Source organism: Anopheles merus, chromosome 3R, assembly GCF_017562075.2.
Source record: "Anopheles merus strain MAF chromosome 3R, AmerM5.1, whole genome shotgun sequence".
NCBI lineage: Eukaryota > Metazoa > Arthropoda > Insecta > Diptera > Culicidae > Anopheles > Anopheles merus.
Genome location: NC_054084.1, coordinates 37,646,042 through 37,669,750, shown reverse-complemented (window position 1 = coordinate 37,669,750; position 23,709 = coordinate 37,646,042). Strand labels below are relative to the sequence as shown.

The 23,709-nt window shown below is 39.4% G+C and overlaps 1 protein-coding gene across 8 annotated transcripts in view; it reads right to left on the bottom strand.

Annotated features, from left to right (window-relative positions):
- LOC121595989 (neural cell adhesion molecule 1-like) overlaps nucleotides 1–23,709 on the bottom strand; it is a 202,690-nt gene that overhangs the window by 78,630 nt on the left and 100,351 nt on the right. For all 8 annotated transcript variants that reach the window (XM_041920513.1, XM_041920514.1, XM_041920507.1 and 5 more), the window contains exon 4: nucleotides 14,830–14,959. In XM_041920513.1, coding sequence (XP_041776447.1) covers nucleotides 14,830–14,959 — 130 coding nt within the window. The remainder of the gene's footprint in view (nucleotides 1–14,829; nucleotides 14,960–23,709) is intronic.

Below are 23,709 nucleotides of genomic sequence, written 5' to 3'. Positions count from 1 at the left end.
TTACAGCAGAGTTACAGTCCCAAGTCTTTTGAATGTGTTCCACACATCCCGAGGAGATGGAGAGGTACAAAAAGTATACAAAACTCACTTACAGTTCTGGAGCCGCATGGGTGGGATATACGGTATTGAAAATTCCCGTTCCCTAGACTACAAAATGCCTTCACCGTTTATTCGCGTAGATAAAAATGGCTGTCTTTTAATGGAGGGGGAAGTGAAGAATAAAGCTTTCTTCATCGGCTTTCATGACGAAAAGTGCTTCTTCTGTTGAGACACTGCGAGAAGAGGCATAGCGAACAACGATAACAACAGTGCACACAAATTAGGGCTAGCGAGAGAGAAACAGAACGAAAGAAGAGCAAAATGGTGGTTTCTTTGCTTCCCACAGTGGTTCGTGAAACAAAAAAGGACTATGAGAGAGTAGGGGACGCTTTCAATTTTGCATAAATATTTATTCACACTATACTTCAGCTTATTCACACACACACATACATACACAGCACATAATTTAATCCCCATTTGAACGGTTTATTGGATCAACAACCCAGAGAGCTTAAATTAGGACAGCTTTGAAGTGTTTGAAGTGTATATTGCAGAGCTTGGGGAAGCAATCGGTTCCCAAAGAAGAGAAACAAGGAATCTTGGCCATGTAAAGAATATAACTTCCATGGGAAAAGCCGCTCAATGTTTGTAGCGTTATAGCTCTATCGTTAAATAGACGACGGCCATGCTTGTGAGCACAATATAAAAACAATACTACCAACGCAATAAAGCTAGGGTTGGGCAATTCGATTCATTACCATGAACGTGAATTTACCGGTTCTTTCATTAACATGAACTGATCGTGAATCGCGATTCAATCGTTCACGTCAACTAACCACAGTATGGTAAATCGATCTTATTTCGCGATAGTTTCATATTATGGGTGTTTGTTAACAGTTTCATATGATAAGCATAACAGTTCTTAGTCACTGAACTAAAAAACTCATGTATTCCTAATTATGTTATTAAGTGATGCATCTATTATGATTAAGGCAACCAACACATTTTAACACCATTTTGAATTCATTTTTTATATTACAAAAATAACACTTACACCTAGATAATTCAAGTCTTACTTAATTACAAAAAGTGCATTACAAAACAATTTTTTCATATACTCCATGTTACAAATTTTGCAACGACGTTTTGATTATGCATTTTGTTGAATAAACAATATTTCTTGCAATTTTTTTGGCGCTAGTCGAGATCTTTTTTCAGAGTAGATCTGTCCCGCTTTAGAAAAAAGCCTTTCACATGGAACGGACGTTCCGGGAATGCATAAAGTGCTCATGGCAAGAGTAAACAAAGATGGATAAAGAACTTGATGTTCTTTCCACCAAAGAAGCGGATCATTTTCTAAATCAATATTTTCAACGCTTAAATATTGATGTAGTTCATTCTCAGCTATTTGTCTTGGTGTTTTGTAGTTTTGAGCTCCCTTGTTTTTTAATAAATCGCCGAAAAGCATGTCCACATCCTTGCTAACTTTTTTGACTACTTTTTCGACTTCTACTGCGGGCTTTTGCAACGGAAGCAGCTCAGATATAATCGATTCACATGTGTTTTTGAATTTTTCCGCATCGTCTTGAAAGCCAAGTTGTTTAATCCTAGGATCTAATATCATAGATTTAAGTATCTGCTCATTGGAACGATAAATTTTTAGCTTGTTTTGTAGACCTTCAATGAGCAAAGCTACTAAATTTTGAACGTTTTCTGCTATATCCTCATCATTTCTAAACTGTGATGTTTTGGTTAACAGCACATTGCATAGTAATCCCACGTGTGAAATAGTTATGTATTTTTGGGCGGATACAATATTTGTAGCAGAATAGAAATATTTTAGAACCCTCACAATTTGTTCAATTGCTTCCCAATCATGAGATTCTAAATATATTTTCATTTTCAAACTATCTGCACAGGAGAGTAAAGCAATTTTGTTCTTATAAAATCGATTAAGCATATCATACCCCGAATTCCATCGCGTTGACACTTCTTGTATCATTTTCAATTGATCTAAATTGAGCTTTTTTTGTGTATCAGCTAGCATTTGTGAGGCTTTCGGACTTTTCTTAAATAACATTACTACTCTTTTTACCTCTTCTACAACTGGTAGCACACTTTTTTTTATAGCATCTCGGACAATCAAATTTAACGTATGTGCAAAACATGGTATGTGACAAAAATTCAACTCAGTTGATGCCGCTTTCATATTGGAAGCATTGTCAGTAACCATTGCAACAATCTTATCCTCTATGTCAAATTTGTTCAAGGTACCTTGAATCCAATTAGCTATATTCCTACCACTATGAGGATTTTCAAATTCCGAGCATTCTATCAAAATAGAACTAAGTTTGCAATTTTCGTCGATATAATGACCTGTTAAGGCAAAAAAACTTATTTGGTTCATGTTCGTCCATCCATCTGACGTAACAGCTATAGCTTTGGCGGTCGATAATTTCTCTTTAGCCTTTTCAAATTCTTGATTATATACGCTCGGTAGTAGGGCGTTTGATAAACTTTTTCGTGTAGGCATAATATAGTTCGGATTTAATGTATAAACGAATTTTTTGAAAATTTCACTTTCTACTAAATTAAATGGCAAACATTCTTTGCAAATTAGATCTAGCAACATTCTATCTAAAACCTTTTTTGTCTCGCTATTAATGGGTTTCTTCAGATAACCTTGTATGCTCATATTTGAATTGAAATATTGATTTGATGGCTGAAAGTTTACAGCAGAAGGTCCCGCTTCATCGTCTATGTTAATAGTTTGAGGAATTGGTTGCTTTTGTTTTAAATACGGCACAGTTTTATGCACTAAATTCAAATGCCGCTTCAAGTTCGAAGTAGTTCCTTTAGTATACTTAAACACCTTTAAACAATAAAGGCACTTTGCGCCAGTTTCTACCGGACTAAAATGATCCCAGACAGGGCTTGTTGATGCGTTTGTTGGAGCCATCATATCTGTGGAAATGTTTCATACAACACTTTATGTTTTTGTTTTTAACTACCAAGACTAATGTTACCTTTGATCGCCGTGCAATTATTAAATTTTCACTTATTTCGATGGAGCGTAGATCAATTTGTGGTTTACAAGTCAAAAGATCACAACAAATGGCATATCAAAGATCAATTTATCAATACAATCACGGTTTCAGCAATGTTTATTACCACAAGCATACAACACATTGAAGAAATCGAACGTATTCAAAAATAACGGTCAAAATCACCTATACAACAACGAACCGAACACACGTGATCCATGTATTTATCATATGGATTTAGTGACCATAAACGTATTAGTGTAATTTTCCTCTCTTCCTCAAAGCGCGAGAAGGTCATTTCTCTCTCAAACAAAACGACTAGTACAGTTCAAACTCACTAATTGAACTTCGATTGGCAGCTCACTGTTTGGTTAGTGTCACGTTTGGTGATAAATTTTCACGTTATTTCCTGCACAAAATAAATGAGGTTTTTTTTCATTATAGGCGACAGTTTTGCGATTTTCTATGAAACTAGATTCACTAATATAAAGGCATGCTTTTTAGTTGAGCTATCAACCTACTATCAAATATCCATCGAAAAATATACAAACCAAAATTTCGTTCAATTATTGAACTTCGACTGTACCTCGCTCACAAGTAGGTAAAAAAACTCATCCCACATACCACCCCCGTCCTCGTCATTTTTTGACTCTCTATCTCTGTGATCGTTCTCTCGGTAACTATCAGCTGAAAGTATTGCAGCGGGAAGAAAAAGAGAGCGCATATTGCAGAAGCGGCATCGTCTCCGAGGATCAGAAAGAGAGTGAACGATGTAGATCAACGAAACATTCTATCCGCTCTCTTATCTTGTACTGTGCTCTCCGCAGAAAGCCAGTGCAGAATGCCAGATCGGATGTTTTGTTGGGCTGAGTGAGAAAGTATGCTGATTTTGTTTCATCGACACATGTCTATCATGTGGTACAGCGCATTTTTGTATCAGGAGTATGAACGAACTGGTCATACGATTCACGTTCATATTTGTATGGGAAAAAATGAACGACCTGACTTGCTAGGAGGTTCTTTATTTCGACGGGTAGGACGTTCTTTTCGTGAACGTCCTGGTCATACGATTCACGTTCATTTTGAATGGGGGGAATGAACGACCTGGCTTGCTAGGACGTTCTTTATTTCGACGGGTAGGACGTTCTTTTCGTGAACGTCCTGGTCATACGATTCACGTTCATTTTGAATGGGGGAATGAACGAACTGGCTTGCTAGGACGTTCTTTATTTCGCCGGGTAGGACGTTCTCTTCGTGAACGTCCTGGTCATACGATTAACGTTCATATTTGTATGGGGGGAATGAACGACCTGGCGTACTAGGACGTTCTTCATTTCGACGGGTTCCTACCCGGGTTATTTTCATGAACAACTCAGTACATTATAATTTATAAAGAATCGATGAACGTTGATTAGATGAACGTAGGTCGTTCGTTCTTTAGGATGAATTGAATGAATCGTACAGTTCTGGTTCTTGAGGCACAACTCTAAATAAAGCGGGAGATGACTTTATCAATAAAGCAGTATTTTTCATTAAAATCACAAATAAGAAAATCCTCGTCCTCAAGTACAGTGACTCATAACAAAAACTTTTCTTAAAGATTTTTTTACAAATACCCCTTCAAACGAACGTAATTTCACATGAAGAGTAACAGCATTTGCGTTATTGATACATTTTTCGATACTGTTTATGTTTTTTAATGGGGGCAATATCTTGGAACAGTCGTCAACTCGCACGACTTAACAACATGCTTATCGTGGATTCAAGCCTAGAAAGGACCGTCTGCCTGTAGCAAGGAATGATTATCCGGCTCCGTATGGTACAGATCAAGTCTTGAATTCCTGTAAAGGCTGTCAGCCTAGGACGTTACACCAAATAGAAGCTGTTTTCAATATAGTCATTTACCATTTTTTATTGATTAAGTATAAATGTAAATAACACATCTATGACGTCATTGTTTTTACCGAAACGTGGCTAAACGAACAAATACCGTCTTCGCTCTTCTCGGGTAACAAATACAACATTTATCGCTGCGACCGCTCTCCTAATAACAGCGTACACGCTCGTGGTGGTGGTGTACTAATTGCGTGTGCTACGGATCTGATCACCGAATTGATTTCATCTCCAGCCAACATCGAGATGGTCTGGGTAAAGATAAGGATGCAGAGAGTATCTCTATTTATAGGCGGCATTTATATCCCGCCAGGTATGATTGCAAATAACTTATTGATAAATAGCCTTAGCGATAGTATTGATGCGGTTCAACAGCGCCTAAAAAGAAATGATTCAATGTTTTTGTTAGGTGATTTCAATATGCCTTCTGTTGTTTGGACGCCCATTGAAAACTATTATGTTTCAAGTAATGCACACTCATCAAGCAACGCTCAACATAATGTATTTTGCGACATAATAACAGAGTGTAGTCTCCGCCAAATCTCAGGAATCAAAAATAGTCTGGGCCGTCAATTAGATCTAATTTTTGTTAATGAGAGCGCAGTTGATATAAACTCTCAGGTGCTATCGGCTGTAGCACCTTTACTTAGAGCAGATGATTATCATCCAGCTTTAGAATTCTCTCTCTCTGAAAATATTCAAAAGGCTCCGCGCTCAGTATCGTCAAATACACGTAGATATAACTTCAAAAAAATGGATTACTCTAAACTATCAGCTTTGCTTTCTAATATTAACTGGTCGTTCTTAGATACAGATATTTCAATTAACGATGCGGTTACTACTTTTAATGCTAATATTGTCTCGGCTTTCCCCTCCTGCTGTCCCACCTATAAACCCAACAACTCCCCTCCCTGGTCTGACTCTACTCTCCGCTCCCTCAAAAGAGATCGCAATCGCACACTACGTAATTATCAAGACATGCGAGATCCTCATCATAAGCGCATATTCAAATACGCCTCTAATGCATATCGCATATATAACAGGGCCTGCTTTAGATCTTACGTCCACCGAGTGCAAGCACAATTTAAAACACACCCTAAAGCCTTTTGGGGATATGCTGATAAACGTCGTAAATCTAATGATATCCCTTCTCATCTAACTCTTGGCAATCTCTCTGCATCCGGTACTGACGGCTGCTGCAACCTTCTAGCTGAACATTTTTCAAGTGTGTATGCCGAATCAAGCAAAATCAAAGCATCAATCTCCAATAGCACTCATAACACGCCCACCGATATAATCAACGACAGTAATCTAAACTTACACCTTAGCACAGTTTTACAAGCAATAAAAAATCTTAAACAGTCATATAATCCCGGTCCAGATGGCATTCCAGCAGCAGTATACAAGAAATGCAATAATGTACTTGGTTCTCTCCTATTAAAACTGTACCGTATATCCATTAACTCATGTTCATTTCCGGACACATGGAAATTAGCTCATATTACTCCTATCCCTAAGAAAGGTAATCGTGAAAATGCTACCAATTATCGTGGAATCAGCATCCTCTGTGCAAGCTCCAAAATATTTGAATCTATAGTTCACTCACATATCCTCTTTATTGCAAGAAACTGCATTATACCTCAGCAACACGGTTTCTTTCCTAAACGTTCTACCTTGACAAACCTTATTTCCTTGACTTCCGTTATCACTTCTAGTTTAGACAGCGGTTCTCAGGTTGATATCGTTTATACTGACTTTAAAGCAGCCTTTGACCGTATTCCTCACCCTATCCTTCTTGCGAAACTATCCAAAATGGGTTTCATTGACTCACACATTCGTTGGCTTGATTCGTTTCTCAGCAATCGCTCTTTTCGTGTTAAACTAAACTCCTGCTTTTCCAAATCCTTTTCATCCAAATCGGGAGTGCCTCAAGGTAGCGTGTTGAGTCCTTTATTGTTCGTTTTATTTATAAATGATGTTATCTCTGCCATTCCACACGATTGTTTTCTTTGTTATGCAGATGACTTAAAGATTTTTAAATCTATATCGTCTGTTGATGACTGCGCATCGCTCCAAAACACCCTCAACCGATTTGCATCATGGTGCTCATCGAACCAGCTAGTTCTATGCCCCGAAAAATGTCATGTCATGTCCTTCAGTCGTTCACGTTGTCCCGTTACGTTTGCTTATAACTTCGAGGGTATAGCAATAAATCGTGTACTCTCGATAAAAGATCTTGGTGTAACTTTCGATAGCAGGTTATCATTCCTCGATCACATTGATGTTACCGTTAAAAAGGCTCGTAAAACAATCGGTATGATAAAACGTTTTTCAATCCGCATAACCGACCCTCTGTGTTTAAAAGCGTTATATTGTTCGTTAGTAAGACCGATTTTGGAATACTGTTTTGTTGTTTGGTGCCCCAGCTCATTTACATCGATTGACCGCATAGAAAGAGTGCAGAGATCATTTACTCGGTATATGGTGAGCAAAATGCCCGGCTACACGTCAGACACCCTACCGGACTATGAGCAAAGATGCCATCTGTTGGGTCTGGACTCATTAGCAAAACGCCGTCACATTTCCCAAATAATGTTTGTTGCTTCGCTCATATCTAATGCTGTGGATTCACAAATCATTCTTTCATCCCTGCATTTCTATGTTCCAACTCGTTTCTTACGCCCTCGTGCTCCTTTATTTATTCCAAATCGACGCACTTCAGTTGGTTTAAATGATCCTTTATTACGTGCTGTGAGATTGTTTAATTCCTGCGCACACCTGTTTGACCATCACCTCTCCTTACCTTCCTTCCGATCCATCCTCCGAGCAAATATTTAATAAGTTTAGTTAATAGGTTTGTTGTTAAGAATTAATTTCAGACAGCAGTTATGTAAATAAATAAAAATAAAAATAAATAAAAACATAATAAGAGGAATGTATTTCTTGAATCAAAATAACAAACCATAAATAAAATAAACAAGTCATCAACAATAAACAACAAACACAACTCTGATGGTATAAACATAAAAGATGAAATAATAGTCATCCAATTCAACAGATATTAAAATCCTCATATCATTCATTGAATATATGTATGCAGCGTTGGAAAGAATCATTAGAACCAAATAGAGTTCGCCGGGGCTCTATATATAGGGCAGCTTGATTTCTACAGCATCTCACAGGTTTTTGAGTTTCGCTAATAATGCGAGAGCCTTATTAATGTTAAGATAAAATGTTTTAAAAACAAACTACATCGGCAAAAGAAATTTTTTTTTTAATTTTGTTTCAAAATTTTGTTGTGTTTAAAAATGTTTCAAATCAATGTATTCATTTCGGCTGCCGGTTGGAGAATCTACTCTTAATAACGTGTTTTTTTACCTTTATTTTAACTATGCAACAAATTATGTTTCTTTTCATACCGATTAGAAGGTAAACATCTTTTCTCAGGAATTTTGGCGAAATACGAAAACACATTTTCAAATAGCCCACTATAGCTTGTACTTCGAATAAAGTCATCATGTCCAATCATGGTAGAAACAACTGCTAGTTTAAATTATTTATGTTATTAAAATAGAAAACCATTAAGGTCAGTTTTAAATGTCAAATAGAATATTTACGCAATGAAGGTATTTCAATTTTACTTTTAATTTAATTTAATTTAATTTTAATTCATTCTCTTCCATTTCTTTAGACAATCGTTGCGAAATGTCGCTCATATTAGTTCTTATTTGTATTCTTTAAAATCAAAGCAAGTAGTTTGTTCTGCCTTAATAACTCATATAATAACTAACACAGTGAGGTAACAAATATCCCAGCATCATGTACAATCGTTGAAATACCTTTTTGAGAGCAAAGTCTATAAAAGAAAAGATTACACGTTCCAGTCAATATAAATCACAAACTACACGGTATCGCTTGTTTCAAGGAGAAGCATTATCAAAAGCACCCGTATCGCAGACCCCACTTTAGAAAAGCGATCCTGCCAACTGGTTTGTGACTGGCTCCTGCTCACTGCCAAGATTTACTACACACGACAGGGTAAAGAAGCTTAAAATTCTACATGCTACAGTCCATTATGTGCTGTACAGCGGCTCGCAAAAACCTTTTCGGTTAGACATCCTTTAGAAAAATTGATAAACATGGTGCACGGTTGTCGAATAGAAAATGCGTCTATTTGTTCTCTCCTACCTTGAGGCCCTTTTGTGTGTGTGTGTGTGGGTGGGTGTGGAATATGTTTGGATCCACAACATTCGCCATTCCAGGAACGGATCGATAGCCGGATACTTATTGACCGTTTTGGTTGGCACTGTGTCCGGGATTCACCGCTCTTACCCGAAACGTTAAGTGATGCGAGACATTTTGCAGGAAAGTGCGTACCCGGTGTTTGGTCGATTATTTTCGGAAACCCTTTTTTTTGTTGGTGCCGGGAACCATTTTTTTTCGTGACTTGGGGCGAGTTGTGACAGGTGGGGCCAAAATTGGAAACATGCATTGTAGAAACGGTCAAAAGCTATGAATAAATTGTATATGTTGTAAAAAAGAAAATCGCTCCAATCAGTTCCACAGCGCAGTTGAGAGGTGATTTGTATTGTTGGGAGCTGCATGTCGGATCGATGCTCTTTCCTATGCTGATCTGATGCTAGATGCGTGTATGAATGTGTGCGTCCCAGCCATCCGAAACCCTTTTCCAGACTGATGGACAATTTCAGTGCGAAAGTGAGATGTGGGGAAATATTGTAAACGTAAGCGTATTATCATGTCCTACAGACAAACCTTTAGTATGCAAACGATTTAGTATGTTGTCTAGCTGTTGAAGGACAGTCCGGCAGGGATCGCTTTTACTCCCTGTGGGAAGTAGTTCTTTGGGTAGAGAATTGCTTCAACTTGGCTGATGTGGTACAGATTGACATCAATTTGTAAAGTTCGTTGTATATATTTTTTTAAATTGATTACCAATTCCAAAACGTAGAGATTTGGAACGTTTTCTAACAATAATTACAAGATTCTCTGCGTGCATTCAATTCATCGGAATAAGTTTTATACTTGATGAACTTGGTTCGAACAAATTAACTTGTGAATGAACTCATTTTTATAATAATCATTATCCTGTAATTCAATTTCAGTATTGTGAAGCAAACGGGAAGTAATATCAACAAACACTTTGAAAGGATAGTATAAATGCTATATAATCCTCCTTAGATATCTTTGAAATCTCATTGATGTTTTTCAATCTAGCGCCTATAACTAAGCCTTCCAAAATTGAAATTTAAAAAAAAAACATCAAAATAAGTTGAACATTTTTTTATTTTATTTTCTTGAGTCCTCCTAAAACCTCCTTTAACATTTTATTTTGCAATACCTGCCCTGCATTGCTAATAGTAGCACAGAACAAATTTCCAATATATTCAGCTTAAGGAATGAATTTTATGTGAATTATGCAAAATATTCATTAAAGACACTTTTTATAGCCATTCTGCAAGGCCGGCTTGAAGCAATGCGGAAGCGAATCCAATGGTTGCCGAGAGTTCCACCAATCGTTTGAGCATTCGTTCGCTCGTTGACTGTCGAAATGGCAATGGAATGAACTGCATCAGCAAGCAGTCGCAACATTTCTTGTGCTTTGCTCCGTCATATTTCATACGCTGGCAAGGCGGGTGCGAATTCCAACCCGTTCCCGTTCGTCCACCCACCAGCTCGAATCGCGTTGTCACCTTGGCTGGAGTCGTAACGGCTTTATTGCACAAGATCGGTGACAGTGGTTGGGAGGGATCATGAAAATGAAATTGAAAAATTTAGGAAGCCGCAATGAATTTATGAATATCCAGCGTTGCGGGACGCGAAAAGTCAACCGATTGGAGTGCAGAAAACGTCGTTAGCGCGGTCCATAGTACCGGTTGCGAGCGTAGGCATCTACGAGACTATGGTCGTTTGCTGTCGAAGAAGATGACAATTCGCAAAGTGAGGGTAAGAGGATGAGGTTTGGTGGATGAGAACAGCATTTGCATCGATGCAGTGAACTATAAACTGCAAAAGACTGTTTATACTCGGTTCAGTGCGTGGTGCAAGGAAGAAATATTAAAAAAATAAATACTTTTTTATGTCGCCAATGATTGCAAACCTTAATCCATGTCATATAACAGTTTTGTCCCAAAAGCTTTATATTTTCCCTGAAATCCAATTGATTACAGAATTTTACTGTTGCATTCATTTGAAGGCTTTGCCCAAACCAAATATTGCAGCTAAAAATACTTAATTCATAGTGTCTGGGTCTCACTGGATTTTCGTTTCAAAAACATTATCCACTTTAATTCGTTAAGGTGAACAACTTTCATCACCTTCGGGCCGGGCAGCCAGTGCGGTTCTTGGGGTTTAATTGAATATAATTATTATTTTCCTGTTGCTGAAACGGGCAAAAGCCCTTATTGTCGCATTTTGCTTTACACTCATTTCATCTCATCGTAGGCGAAGTTTAGCACCAGCTCCAATTTCCAGGAAACCTGCCTGTTGCCTGGTGCGAGAGGCGTTAAGTGAAATAATTGCAGTGTCATAAGTAATGAGCCTTGGAAGTGGAGTGCTCAATTAATGAGAGTAATGGTCCACTCGGTTGAGGTTTGTTTTTTTTTCTCGAGAGTTGCTAAAAAGAAACACTTTCACGCGGTTGTGGTAATTATCGTGCAAACCACAATAACAGAACCCACGTGATTCAATTTAACATTGTGCATAGTGGCATTGTGTGGTCCCAAAAGTATAGTTCAAAATTTCAGATCATACCATGTTCTCTAAAACATGATTCACGCGTGTTTTTCAATACAATTCATCCACATAAATATACACATGCTGTTAAAGACCGCTCCAGCTGTGTTTGAAAACTTAATTTTTTGTCGTATGAAATTTTCATCACATCATCACGATGATTTGCTTGGCACATTAAGTGATCGCGTAAATTCACGCGAAATCGGAACATGAAACAACGACGGGCGCGCACCAGCGTCGTTGACGCTAATTGCTGTGGAATGAATCAACGAAATTTGTTCACCGTGCTATGGGTTCAAATTGCTACTAAATAGCAATTAGAGTTTTCACCACAGCTGTACCATCAAAACGCGACCGAGCAAGATTTTAAATCTGCTTGATGCGGAACTAAAGCGGAATATAGCTGATGTACATAACGTGCAAGCTGTATTGAACAGGCTGGTATAAATCATAATGACAAGTTAGGATCCAATTATACATGATTCATAGCAAAATGAAGCACACAATAAGTGGACAAAAACAAGCACTACTCACCGGAAGATGGTTTTTTTTCTCTACCATCTGGGCTTCGAAACCAGATTAGAGCCAAAGCACTTCATTGTGACTGAATAGCTTCCGACCATGGTAATCGTGAAGCAAACGATTCTAGAGCTACCATAGCAGATGATGATGATGATGATGATGCTGGTAGCGTTGTCTTGCAAACGGATACGAGTGATAAGTGTGTGTAATGAAGTTGATGAGATGTGTGTTTGTGTGTGTGCTTTTTTGTGTCCATCCCACTTGACAGGACACATAAATCGTTAACAAGCAACCTGTTGCCAGTTGAAGAGGATTGGCGTCTAGAACAGGCGTATGCTTTGGATATATTGCCCATTATCTAGAAGGAACGTTCCGTACAAACCGGAAGTACGACACATACAAAGCAATCGTCGTAATAGGATGGTCAATTCCCTTTTTTGTCGTCAATACAGTTGACGTTGTGTACGGGTTGAATCATAGTTTTTCATCAGCAATTTTTCATCATTGCATTACCAAGAGTTATTCAAATATTTGAAAGGCAGAATCTTGCCAATTTTAACAGTTTGAAATACTTTATGATAAATACGTTAGCAATTGCCAACAAAACCAATAACGTCATCCACGATTCATGAGAGTAAGATTACGATCTCAACACAAAAGTCTCCAAAACAATTGAAATCCACAAAGCAAAGAATGCTGTAAGGCATGGGGTAAACGTACAATAAATTACACCAATCGATTCGCTATTCCCACTAATGGTGCAAAGTTTGATCGTTTCAAATATTTATTCCAAAATAAGAAGCCAAATAACACGACAAATGTGGCGAACGTGTCAAGAACGGTTTAACATTGCCCAAAGATCCAAACGCACACACATACGTGCGCACCGTCCCTTTGGGACGGCAGGCTCCAAGCGATGTCAACTTCATATGTTCCCACCCAGCCCAATTCCAGCAGCCAGGCAAAAAGGCTACTCTCGATGGGCACGTTTCAAATAATCCCTTTAGGGTAATGGTTGAATTATGTCGCGTAACGTGTGCCGATTGGCTGGGCTGGTGTTCTGTACTAGCCCAGCAGGCCGAGGGAAAAGGGGCACACCATATCTAGGCAGTGTTTGGCAGTGGGAAAAATTGAAATAAATGTACCGTAAGTATTTGGGCCGCATTGAGACAACCGGCTCGGGAAACAATCCACTTTGCACGAAGCGAAGGTAAGCACTTCATTTTCGTGGTCGGAAGATGCAGCGAAGCAACAGCTGAAGGTAACAACAGGCTGAGCAAAATGACACCATTTGAAAGCTCATCATACGAAGTGAAGTTTTCGCCGAAATAAAATGTCTTCTGCTCTCTGGAGCATTGCGAGCAGAACATATTGTGTTACGCGAGGTGCGTGCGTTTGAGGGGTTTTTTGTGACGTGTTAACAGGCGTTAAGTTTAAGCTTTCACACTGTTTTAACATCGTACAATATAGGCTTTCAATTCAATTCAGCTGAATACAGACACAGCAAGTGTAAAAAAAATAAAAAAAATAGATTCAACAGGACGAAGTGTCTTATTTCAAACCATCAAACCAGCTCAATTAGCACGCTAGACTTCAACTCTCCGTCACGCCAACCATCCGTGTATTGATTGTTTAGTTTCAATGCGATTAGTAAAATAAATGTTTGTGTGGTAGAGCCTTTTTTGTGCTTCGGTTCGTGACGCACTGATAATATAGGAACGAGCAAAACAGTTATGGCCTTTCAGTTGACCAGAGCGTTGTTTTTTTTCGTCTATTCGACTTGCCCACGAAATGAGAGGTTTCCATCAAAAGGGCATGTCATAAATTATGTGCTCCGCCATTACACCTGGTAATCCGGCTGACCTCTAACACGGTTTAGGGACCGTGAGTTAGTCACTGTGCGTGTCAAGTCACCCGAAAAACAAAAGCGTAGGGTAATTAAATAGTTTATCATGAAAACACTATCAAAGGTGGAGTGTGAAATCGTTGAAATACGAAAAACGTTGGCAAAAGCGATAAACCGTAACACGTACGATTGGAAAAAGAAAATGGGGAGCTTTGGCACCGGTAGCTGCTGCAATAGTGTTTGATTTGCAACACAGTACAGAAACAAATACCCACATCTCCCAACACCATTTAAAGAGCTGCGTGTTTAGTTTCGTTGCATGAAATTTCGGTTGAAATGAAAGCCCGGCACCTGACATAGCAATATATAGAAAGTACGTTTCGGAAATAGGTGTTTTGGGACCTACAGTTGAGGAGCGTTTTCGGCACGATTGGTTTTTGATGAATTGTAATCATGGTACAGCTCCATCCAGATTTGTTGCAGACACCTTGGTTGCAGGTTGATCTGAATAACATGTTTTATTTGGATGAATGCATAATTCATTTCCAAAGTAATTGAACCGTACATTAGCATGTTTTGCAACATAACAATCTAGATAATGATCGTGATATTTCAGATTGTGTTTGATATTTTGTGTAACCAAAGCATTTTTGTAGATCTCTACAATTCTTGCTACTGTTATTCATTCGATTTAGTTGAAACTATCGTAATTTTAACGTACAAATAACTTACCTGTACAAAGGAATTCCAGCGTCATCCTTAAACCACAGGACCATGTACACTTTATCCCTGGACGGTGCTGATAAAGGACAGGGCAGAGAGATCTTGCGACCTTCTACAGCCTGTATTTCGGAGGATTTTACTGTAAGAAGAAATTAAAGATTCATAGGTTAATATGACAAATTGAAGGAAAACGTTTCAATTATTGGAATAGATTTGAAATAAATTAAATTTCCTTATAATTCTACAAATATTCAAATAATCATACCCATCCTTGAAAATGAACTGATATTCAGCTACGCATGTAAACTTTTGGTCTACTTGTGTGGACCTGTCAGCACAATCATCCAAAAGGCTTGACACTTCAGCAAATATTCTTGTGTCACCTTGCGTTGACGTGAACAGCCACACAGAAACACCTACGACCTACGGACCATCCACAGTGCCAACGGATTGACGGTTTCTTCAGCAACAAAGATTAAGTGTATGATTAATGGAGATTCATATGTTCCTGCCAGTCAACCAAAGCCTACAGATATGCTACATCAAAATGACCCCGAAGCAGTATATATTCGCACACTGAACACAGGCGGGGAGGGGAATCGGGAACGAAACGGTTGGTGAATAAACTTACACGGCCTTCACGAAACGGACTTAACGCCCCAGCAATGGCGCAATCGAATGATGGATGGAGCGGCTGAACGCACGAACGGTTGGTTGAAAATTCCTTTCCCGTTTTCCCAAGGCTAAGCCATTTTATACCCTGAATCGTCCGTGCGAGCATACGGGTTGGTTTTTGTGTGTGTATATGTGTGTGTGTGTGTGTGATCCCAGAGTTGAAGATTCCTTGCTTGTCCCCCTTCTGTACCACCGTTTCGTTGACAAATAGAGATGTGAATGGAAATCGTTGCAAAGGCTGAAGGAATTATCTGTTGATATATGATCGGTCATCGTTATCGGACCGTGCGGATTAGAAGGATGGAGCAGAAAGCAGTATTTATAGTTCAACAATCCGTCGATGGTCGATTGCTTGTAAGGTTTGTTGACAGAAGGCAGCAGTAATGAAGACCGTGAATGTGCGTGCGGGTATGCCATTGTGAATAAAGGTTTGCATAACACTCAATCAGCTAAAAATACATATTAAATGTATGATCCGCTTAAGGCTGTTGCTTTGATGGGAGTGATCTTAAAGATAAGAGATTTTCCTCGAGCTTACAATTATAGCTTTTGTACATCTGTATGGAAAAGGAAATGATTATTAGATTAATATTTACCTTAGCTGTTTACTAGAATTTTCAACCATCCCTAAGTGCATGTTCATGAATGAACGTTGTTACGTATGCCATTATGAATAAAATATCAAAATATATATTACCCAATTCTCTTTGAACTCAGACGCCTTGTATGTACAACAACATAACAAAACAGTGCCCTCTTTCACTATGCTGAGCAGCAATTAGATAGCAGTAAAAGGTAACAGGAAACACTAGAAACAGAAACCGTGAATGGCCAATCTTACAGCGGCCTTTAGACATTGTGCTGCAACGTTCACTTTGCGCTGTTATCTGTTAGATTAGATCACAGATAGAGGCAGCAAGCAGCAAGTACTTATAATGTGTACATAAACGGTAACGGACAACAGAAAGTGAAACGATTCCCTAATCTACTCTCACGGTCTCTTGGTGTTTGGTCACATATGCCACGGTTGTACGGCTGTGTTGCGACTGCTTCTACTGCTGCAACTAAACGTACGTCACGGGCATGCAGTCCTGTGGTCCTCCGTCCCAGTTCCCGAACTCACCGTCTCGGTCAGAGGAAACAGGGGCTACTTTTACGCATGGTTAGCGTCCCGGTGGCGTTTGCTGGAAACTGTGGCGCATTACTCAGCAAATCTACCACTCGGCTGCAGAGAGGCATTTTACCTTCCAGACCGCAAAACATTCCTACCGTGGTGAGTAGCCGGAGCTGGTGCTGCCCGTACGGGCAGTGAAACAGAGTCATCAGATTACGTATTTCATTAAACAAAATGCGAGCTAAACAGCCGACCTCAGTGTGCCTTCTTCCCGAAGAGCCGCGAGTCTCGGGTTTTGAGAGGGAGACTGGCTTGGCTGGTTGACTGGTTGATTGAAGGTATTAATTTGTGGAAGCCACAGTCGATTCGTCAAGGACGGGTCTGAGCTCGTGCTGGGACGGACTGATGGGAGAATTAATTCGTTGCTTGCAGGCGTGAGGGAAATGTGTGATTGTGCTGCACTCACTGGCAAGGATTTAGCTTGTCAAGAAGCCACAGGCAAGGCAAACGACTTACGAAACTCCAGTGATAGGTGAAAATCGCTAGGGCGTACCTCGTTGGGTTAAAAATAAAAACAAAGATACGTGTTGTTAATGAGAAACAAATTCTAGGGTTTTTTTCAATACACATAATATACTCTTTGCTTTGTTTTGGTAATGGCTCCAAAAAAATCATACACATAAAAAAAATTCTTACTAATTTTAAAGTGGTGATTGGAATTAATTCCCGCAAGTAAAAAAAAACCATTCCCACAGAAATGAGAAGCCAATCTTTCACGAGATCCGCTCCATACTCAAAAGAAACTGCCACGTTAGCACAAACGGAAAACCGTGATTATCGAGATAGCATCCGCGTAGACGGTCGTTCCGGTCCGTTTCACGCTTGTCAAACTTTACCAATTAATATGCATATAATTCTACTGGCGAGCATCTTATGCCTCAGCGACACTAGCGTAAAGCTTCCCGTTTGCCTTCGCACTAAATGGTGGGAATTACAGACAAACATTTCAGGACGTCGTTGGGTTTAACAATTTGCATCGAGGGTCTTCCCGGCGTATCTGTCTGGTTGCGTGTGCCTTAAAATGAGTGTTGTGCTATCTTTTTCGCTCAGGGGTGCGAATGTGGGACGAATATTTTTCGCCTAACGCTAGCGCTAAGCTGAGCGGATTATCTCCAGCACCGTCCAATGCAATAGCAACTTGCTTGCTTGTTAGGTTTTGTTTGTTTTTGCCCTGCCCTGCTCACCTTGTTTTCTTCTTTTCCTTTTCTGGACTGCTGTACCGGACTTCCATTCCGTGTGGCAGGAAAAGTTTCCCCGCTAAGCTAGGCAAATTTCTAGAGATTCTGATTTACAGCAAAGCGTTGCGGGAGGGACAGCTGCGTTAAGGGATTTCTTAATTTGTGCGTAAAAATAACTCAATTACGATGAATTGGGCTTAGTGCAAGAGCTGTTACACGTGACCTAATTTGAATTGCAGAAAGACGAAAATGGAAATGAACAAAGAGTAAAAAACATAACAGAACAGAACGATTTGTTTTCTGAAACAAAGCAAAACCAAACATAAATAAATTAAGAATGCTTCGGCAAAGTTGTTTTAACATGTTTTCATGGAAGACAACAGCTTTTGATTTTCTCTTGACATTAGCACGAATTTCGATAACATTTTTTTTAAATTAAAGTTAAAAAATAGTGAACAAACTAATTATTTGTGTAATACACTGAAAAGATACGAAATATCATTCGTTTTCTAAACATGAAGTTGAAGGTGAAATATTGTAAATAATAAAAAAAAATCTTAAAAAAGATGGTATGATACAATATGTGTAGCAAATGCTATCTTAGAAATTTCACAAAGAAAATAAACCTCCCGGCGCTAGAAGAACACACAGTCAAGCAATAAACTTTGTGCGCACTGTTACTCATGTATGCATCGTACATTGACATGCAGAATATGTACTTTACACCACTCTGCACGCCTGCTTTAGTAAGCTGCTGCAAAATATCATGTAAGTTTGCACAGCCGGTAAACACATGGCAGCATGTACACGGCTTGTTTCTGAGCGCTGGAGAACATCTTTTCCCAACCACGCTGAATGCCTTTGACCTTCAACTCCTGGGACACATTTACGCAAGATACAGCTCGCCTTGCAGGGAAACGTAATTAACAATCTCTTACAAAATGCAATACGTCTCTGTAACAGCAATGCTGCAAAAGTCTGCACCAAAGCGTAGTGGGTAAAGTTATCATATCAGCTTCGCACAGTAACATACACAAGCAACCATGCGTCTCCATCGCCGCACGCTGGAAGGTTTGCACTACAATGGTGTGCGGAATTTCTTTTGCAACGTATGACCGGGTGTACGCGTGTGTAATTGTGTTGCACTGCGCACAGTGAGACATCATTTTTGTAAATGCTACTTTTAACATGTTCTGCGTTATGCCTCCATTTGCAACAAAAGAAGGTCAGCAACACGGAGCAGCGCGCCCGGTTGAAGGAAGAGTTCAGGAAACGCTATCTATACCGTCACACCGTAAAAAGAGCAAAACAATAGTAAGATGCTTTTGTTGCGTTGTTTTATCACCATTCACACCCACCTGTACTGAATGCAGGCTGTGTTGCGTTTGCTACACCACCTTCTTACGCTATCATTTATACCTGCTTTTGGCATTGTCACGCTGAATTCATCTTTCTTTCTTTTTTGTTACTGTTATCAGTGACAGTTGTTTCGTGGTGGTTTTCTTTGTTGGCGTCGGGTTTCGGATTTCTTTTGTAGTCTGTTTGCATCCCTTTTGGGTTTCTCTGTTTCATTTGCAGTGCGATTTTAGAGGGTCATGTATATCGTAGCCATGTTATTTAGAGGACTTTTTTTGTGATGCTATATTCTTTTCTGACCTTTTCGCAATTAGCATTCTGTTTAGAATGGGTGTATTTCTATGTAACATTCTCGATGTGTACATAAAATTTGTTTGTTACTTTGTTTCATTTGATACAGAAGATTAAAAGGGATAAATATGTACTGTTTATTTCGAAATTGAACAACGTTATTTATAACGTGTGTTTCGTTAGTGTAGCAGAAAAAATGCTTTTTCCGCATTGACATAACACTAACTTATAACTATTCCGGTTTATGTATTATAATGTTTTGGTTGTTAGTTCCATACTCAGTAGTAATTCCTCTAATTTTCCTATATTTATCTAGTAAACAATTTGTATTTGTTTATTTTATAGTAACGACCAGACATTTTGCTAATAATATTCTAAAGCTACTGTATAAAATCATAGAAAACTGAGCTTTCTGTCGATTCTTACCACAAAAAAGATTTTAGTTTGAGTTTCGTTTTCACCTAGCAAGCCTATGTCTATATCTGCTTACAGCGTACCTAGAACATATAAAGAGAAAATGGAAATAGGGTAAAATGAACCCGAGAAACAAAGTGGTGCAACAACTTCCAAATATGAATAGCACCATGTGGAGAGAAACGGTTCCAAGAAATTTATGATTATTAGTTCTACCCACTCAGAACTGCTTCACTCCGCGAGTGAGCGTAATTTTTGAAAGTCGTTTTTTTTTCGGAACGATACCGTGTCGGTGGCAACGGTTTGGGAAAATGTGGGCAAATGCTACAGAAAAGGGATGTGGGAAAACTACCTCGTGGTAAATTCATAATCCTACGCCCAATCTAGGGTTGGCAATTTTCATCAACACCGGAGAAAGCAGCATCTGTTTCGCGTTCGAACCTTCGATTGCAAATCACTCCAGTGCCAGTGCTCACCATAGAAACATCGACAAGTACAGTTCGCTGTCAGCGTAGAGCGTAGAAAGAATGGGTCTGTACAGCACACGTGGCAGTTCGTTTCGTAAACAAGCATTTCGCGAAGGATTTAGAGTACGCCTGTAGGCATATCCTTTCACCAATAGTTCGAATCCCTTAGATTTAAGCCAACGATAGGCAGGTTGTAGGTTGGGGTTGGCTTAAGGTTCGTACCTAAGTAGAATTCCCTTTTTCTAGTGCAATGGATGGATGGATGGATAGACAGGGTTTTCCAAGTCACTTGAATGTTGGAAGTGAGGATTTCAAGTACGTTAAACAAAATCTTAAAGCTGCACAAATGAGTTCATGTTAGAAAATGCCATTCAAAACAAAAAGTTTTATTTTAAAAAGCGTAACACTATTTTTTTTTTAATTTTGGTACACGGCTTCACAGCACTGTAGCGCCTTAGAGCCTACAGCATTCGTTAAACGTGGTCGAAATCTCCAGTTTCACTATTGAAGTAGCTTGGAAACCCCTGTAATATCAAGCTAGTTGCAATCGTGAAGCATGGATTATTTCCCATCGTCCTTCCGACACGGGACTTTCATCCATCTCAACATCAAACAGGTTTAGCGGATGGGCAACCAATACGGGAAGGGTGAAGGAAATTTTGAGAATATTATTCTCGTACCGGCCCTTTTCGATTTTCATATCTTAAGTTTATTATGCTTGAAATCTCTATTGGGCGGGACCGATTTCTCGAAAGCAATGTTGTGATTGAGCAATGTATTGAATGGTTGCCGGGCGGGTTTGCCTGCCCCGCTGATGGAAAACAAATTAGGCATGAAAATTAGCGCTCTGCAACACATTTCGACGCAAAATTGTAGGTTCGGGATTGTGGTAGAATTTTGAAGGTTGATTAGAGCTACAAAAAATGTGGCATTATTAGTTCACTGAAGGTTGATGTTGAAGTTTACCCTTCGAGGAAAATAAACTTTCAAAGCAGGGTGATTTTTGGGAGTGTTCAAGTTGAGAAAGATTTTTTTAATCATTTTTGTGTGCCCTATTATGAGCTGCCTCCATTTTGTTAAGTTTTAATTACCTAGGTATTATGTACTATTAACTAGGATAAATTCTAGATTTTAAAGGTACATATTATTTCTTCTATAGATTATAGATTCCTATATAATTAAATAATGCTGTTAAATATTAAAATAAATATTAACGGTCAATTCGATGGCACAGTGAACATTGCCTTCAATCCCGTTACAGGACACTATCGAAGTGGAGTCGTGCTGATAACGAACGGGCCGAGCAGTCCCGATAGCACGAAAATTCCCGAACGCGACAAAGGTAACGATCTTTAGCCATTCTTTTATCGATCCCCGAACCAAGCGACTGAAGCTCTAGCTACAATAAACTAACGTTGGTTAAAAAACGCTTGTATATCTCACATTTATTGTACATTCGAGTGAAAGAAAGAATTCTGTAGATAACGTCTCAACAAATGCTTCGTTTAGTTCTTCAATCAAAATTACATTATCTATAAACAAATAAAGCAAACCTAAAATAACTTAAAAAGTTAAGTAGTGTAGACTGGAAGCGGTGTCTCAAAACTTTGCCAACATTATGTTATTGTGTTATATACCCAAAATGTCCTACAGTTGTGTACATTTAGAGGGTTACATAATATCGGTGTAGTAGGTTAACATGTATTTGAAATATAAACTTATCTTACCATAAGTATTTGAATATCGATCTCTCATTTCATACTGTATTTTTTTTCATCCTTTCTTTTTTCCTAACTTATATTTGCCATTGCACTAATCAAGGATTTCGAAGGGATTTTCTTTTTTTTCAATTTCCATCTATACCAGCAACAAAACCAAAAACACCCACCAAACAACACCACTAAGCATCCGTTAGTGGTTTCGATCGTTCTGCATGGGCCAGATGGCTACACTGAATGGAAGCGTGTTTGTCATTCGAAAAGCTTTGAATGGCGCATTTTTAGTTTTTTTTTATGATACCATTCGCACGCTACTCTCCATGCATACTTTTGCCAAGCATGAGAGCGTGCACAGCACACAACTGGTGATGCCACACATCCATGACCTCTGTGTGTGACGACCAATAGTTTCGGTGCCATTAGGATTGTTCACGAAAGACGCGTCAGCATCGATCGCAGATAGCAACGGCATGAATTTGCACTTGGAAGTTCTGCTTCATTCATGATGTGGTTGGTTTTGCGTTGAATAATGCTACGTGCAGGCACCAGTAGTGCTTTAAAGGAAATGGAATAAGACAATGGATCTTTTTTTGAATTGGCATCCATTAGTGTTTAGTTACACACATTTGTTTTCATTTGTTTGTGGTAAAAGGATTTGTAGTATGATGCATTTAATTTTGCCAATAGCTGATACCGAAATTCAGTGCTTTTACATTACAGTTCCTGTTAGGGAATCATTGTGCACCAAGGTGCACAATAATTTATCGCAAAGCCACCAAATTCACAATCGTCTTCATCTCAGCAAATTTTCATCAACCATCCATCCATCTATCCATCCATCCAACCAGCTCGTTCACCCAACCGTTCATCTATTCAGTGATCGACCGATTTAGCAGCACTGTGCTCTACCGCTGCTCTCTGCTCACCCAGCGTGCCGGGGAATATCTTCACTCTGCAGTGAGTGTTGTATGTGTGTGTTTGTGTGTTTCCTGCCAGCACGCGCACAACTGCTGGCCTTGCAGAAATTAATCCTTTTACACGCCATTCATCACGCCGATATCAGTGTCGTTACGAATGGTTGCACCGCGTAGCTTAATCGACCCGAACCTGCTTGATTCCATCGACCAGGTCGGGCCCACCCGCAGTGCATCCATCGCCGAAGCCTTCGCTAGAAGCCGTGCCATTATTATTGATCCGCTTCCGGGCTCCGGGGCTGATGTGCTCGGGTTAGGGGGCGGTTTTATTACCGCGATAGACGCGTCGCTGATGCTGGGCCAACCGTGGGTAGGATGCGACTACCTTTGGCTGGGGAAACGCCTCACCACAAGCAAAAGGCGGAGGCTTTATTGCCCTGTTGGATGGTTCACATCTTTGCGAGAAGCGAGCGAGCCAGAGCGATGTGAAGTTCGCAGCTGCCCCGCGCGGTTCGGCGCTCATGATCGTGCTGGAAGAAATGCCAAAATGCTGCGACTGCCGTTTGTTGCTTCCGGTTGGCGCACACTTCCTATTTGATGGCAGGCTACCAAGCGATCCTATTCTCTCGGGTGCCCTTTTGTTAGATTTATAGACGCTCAAATGAAGCGATACCATGACAAGGTAAAATTAAACGTAATTTC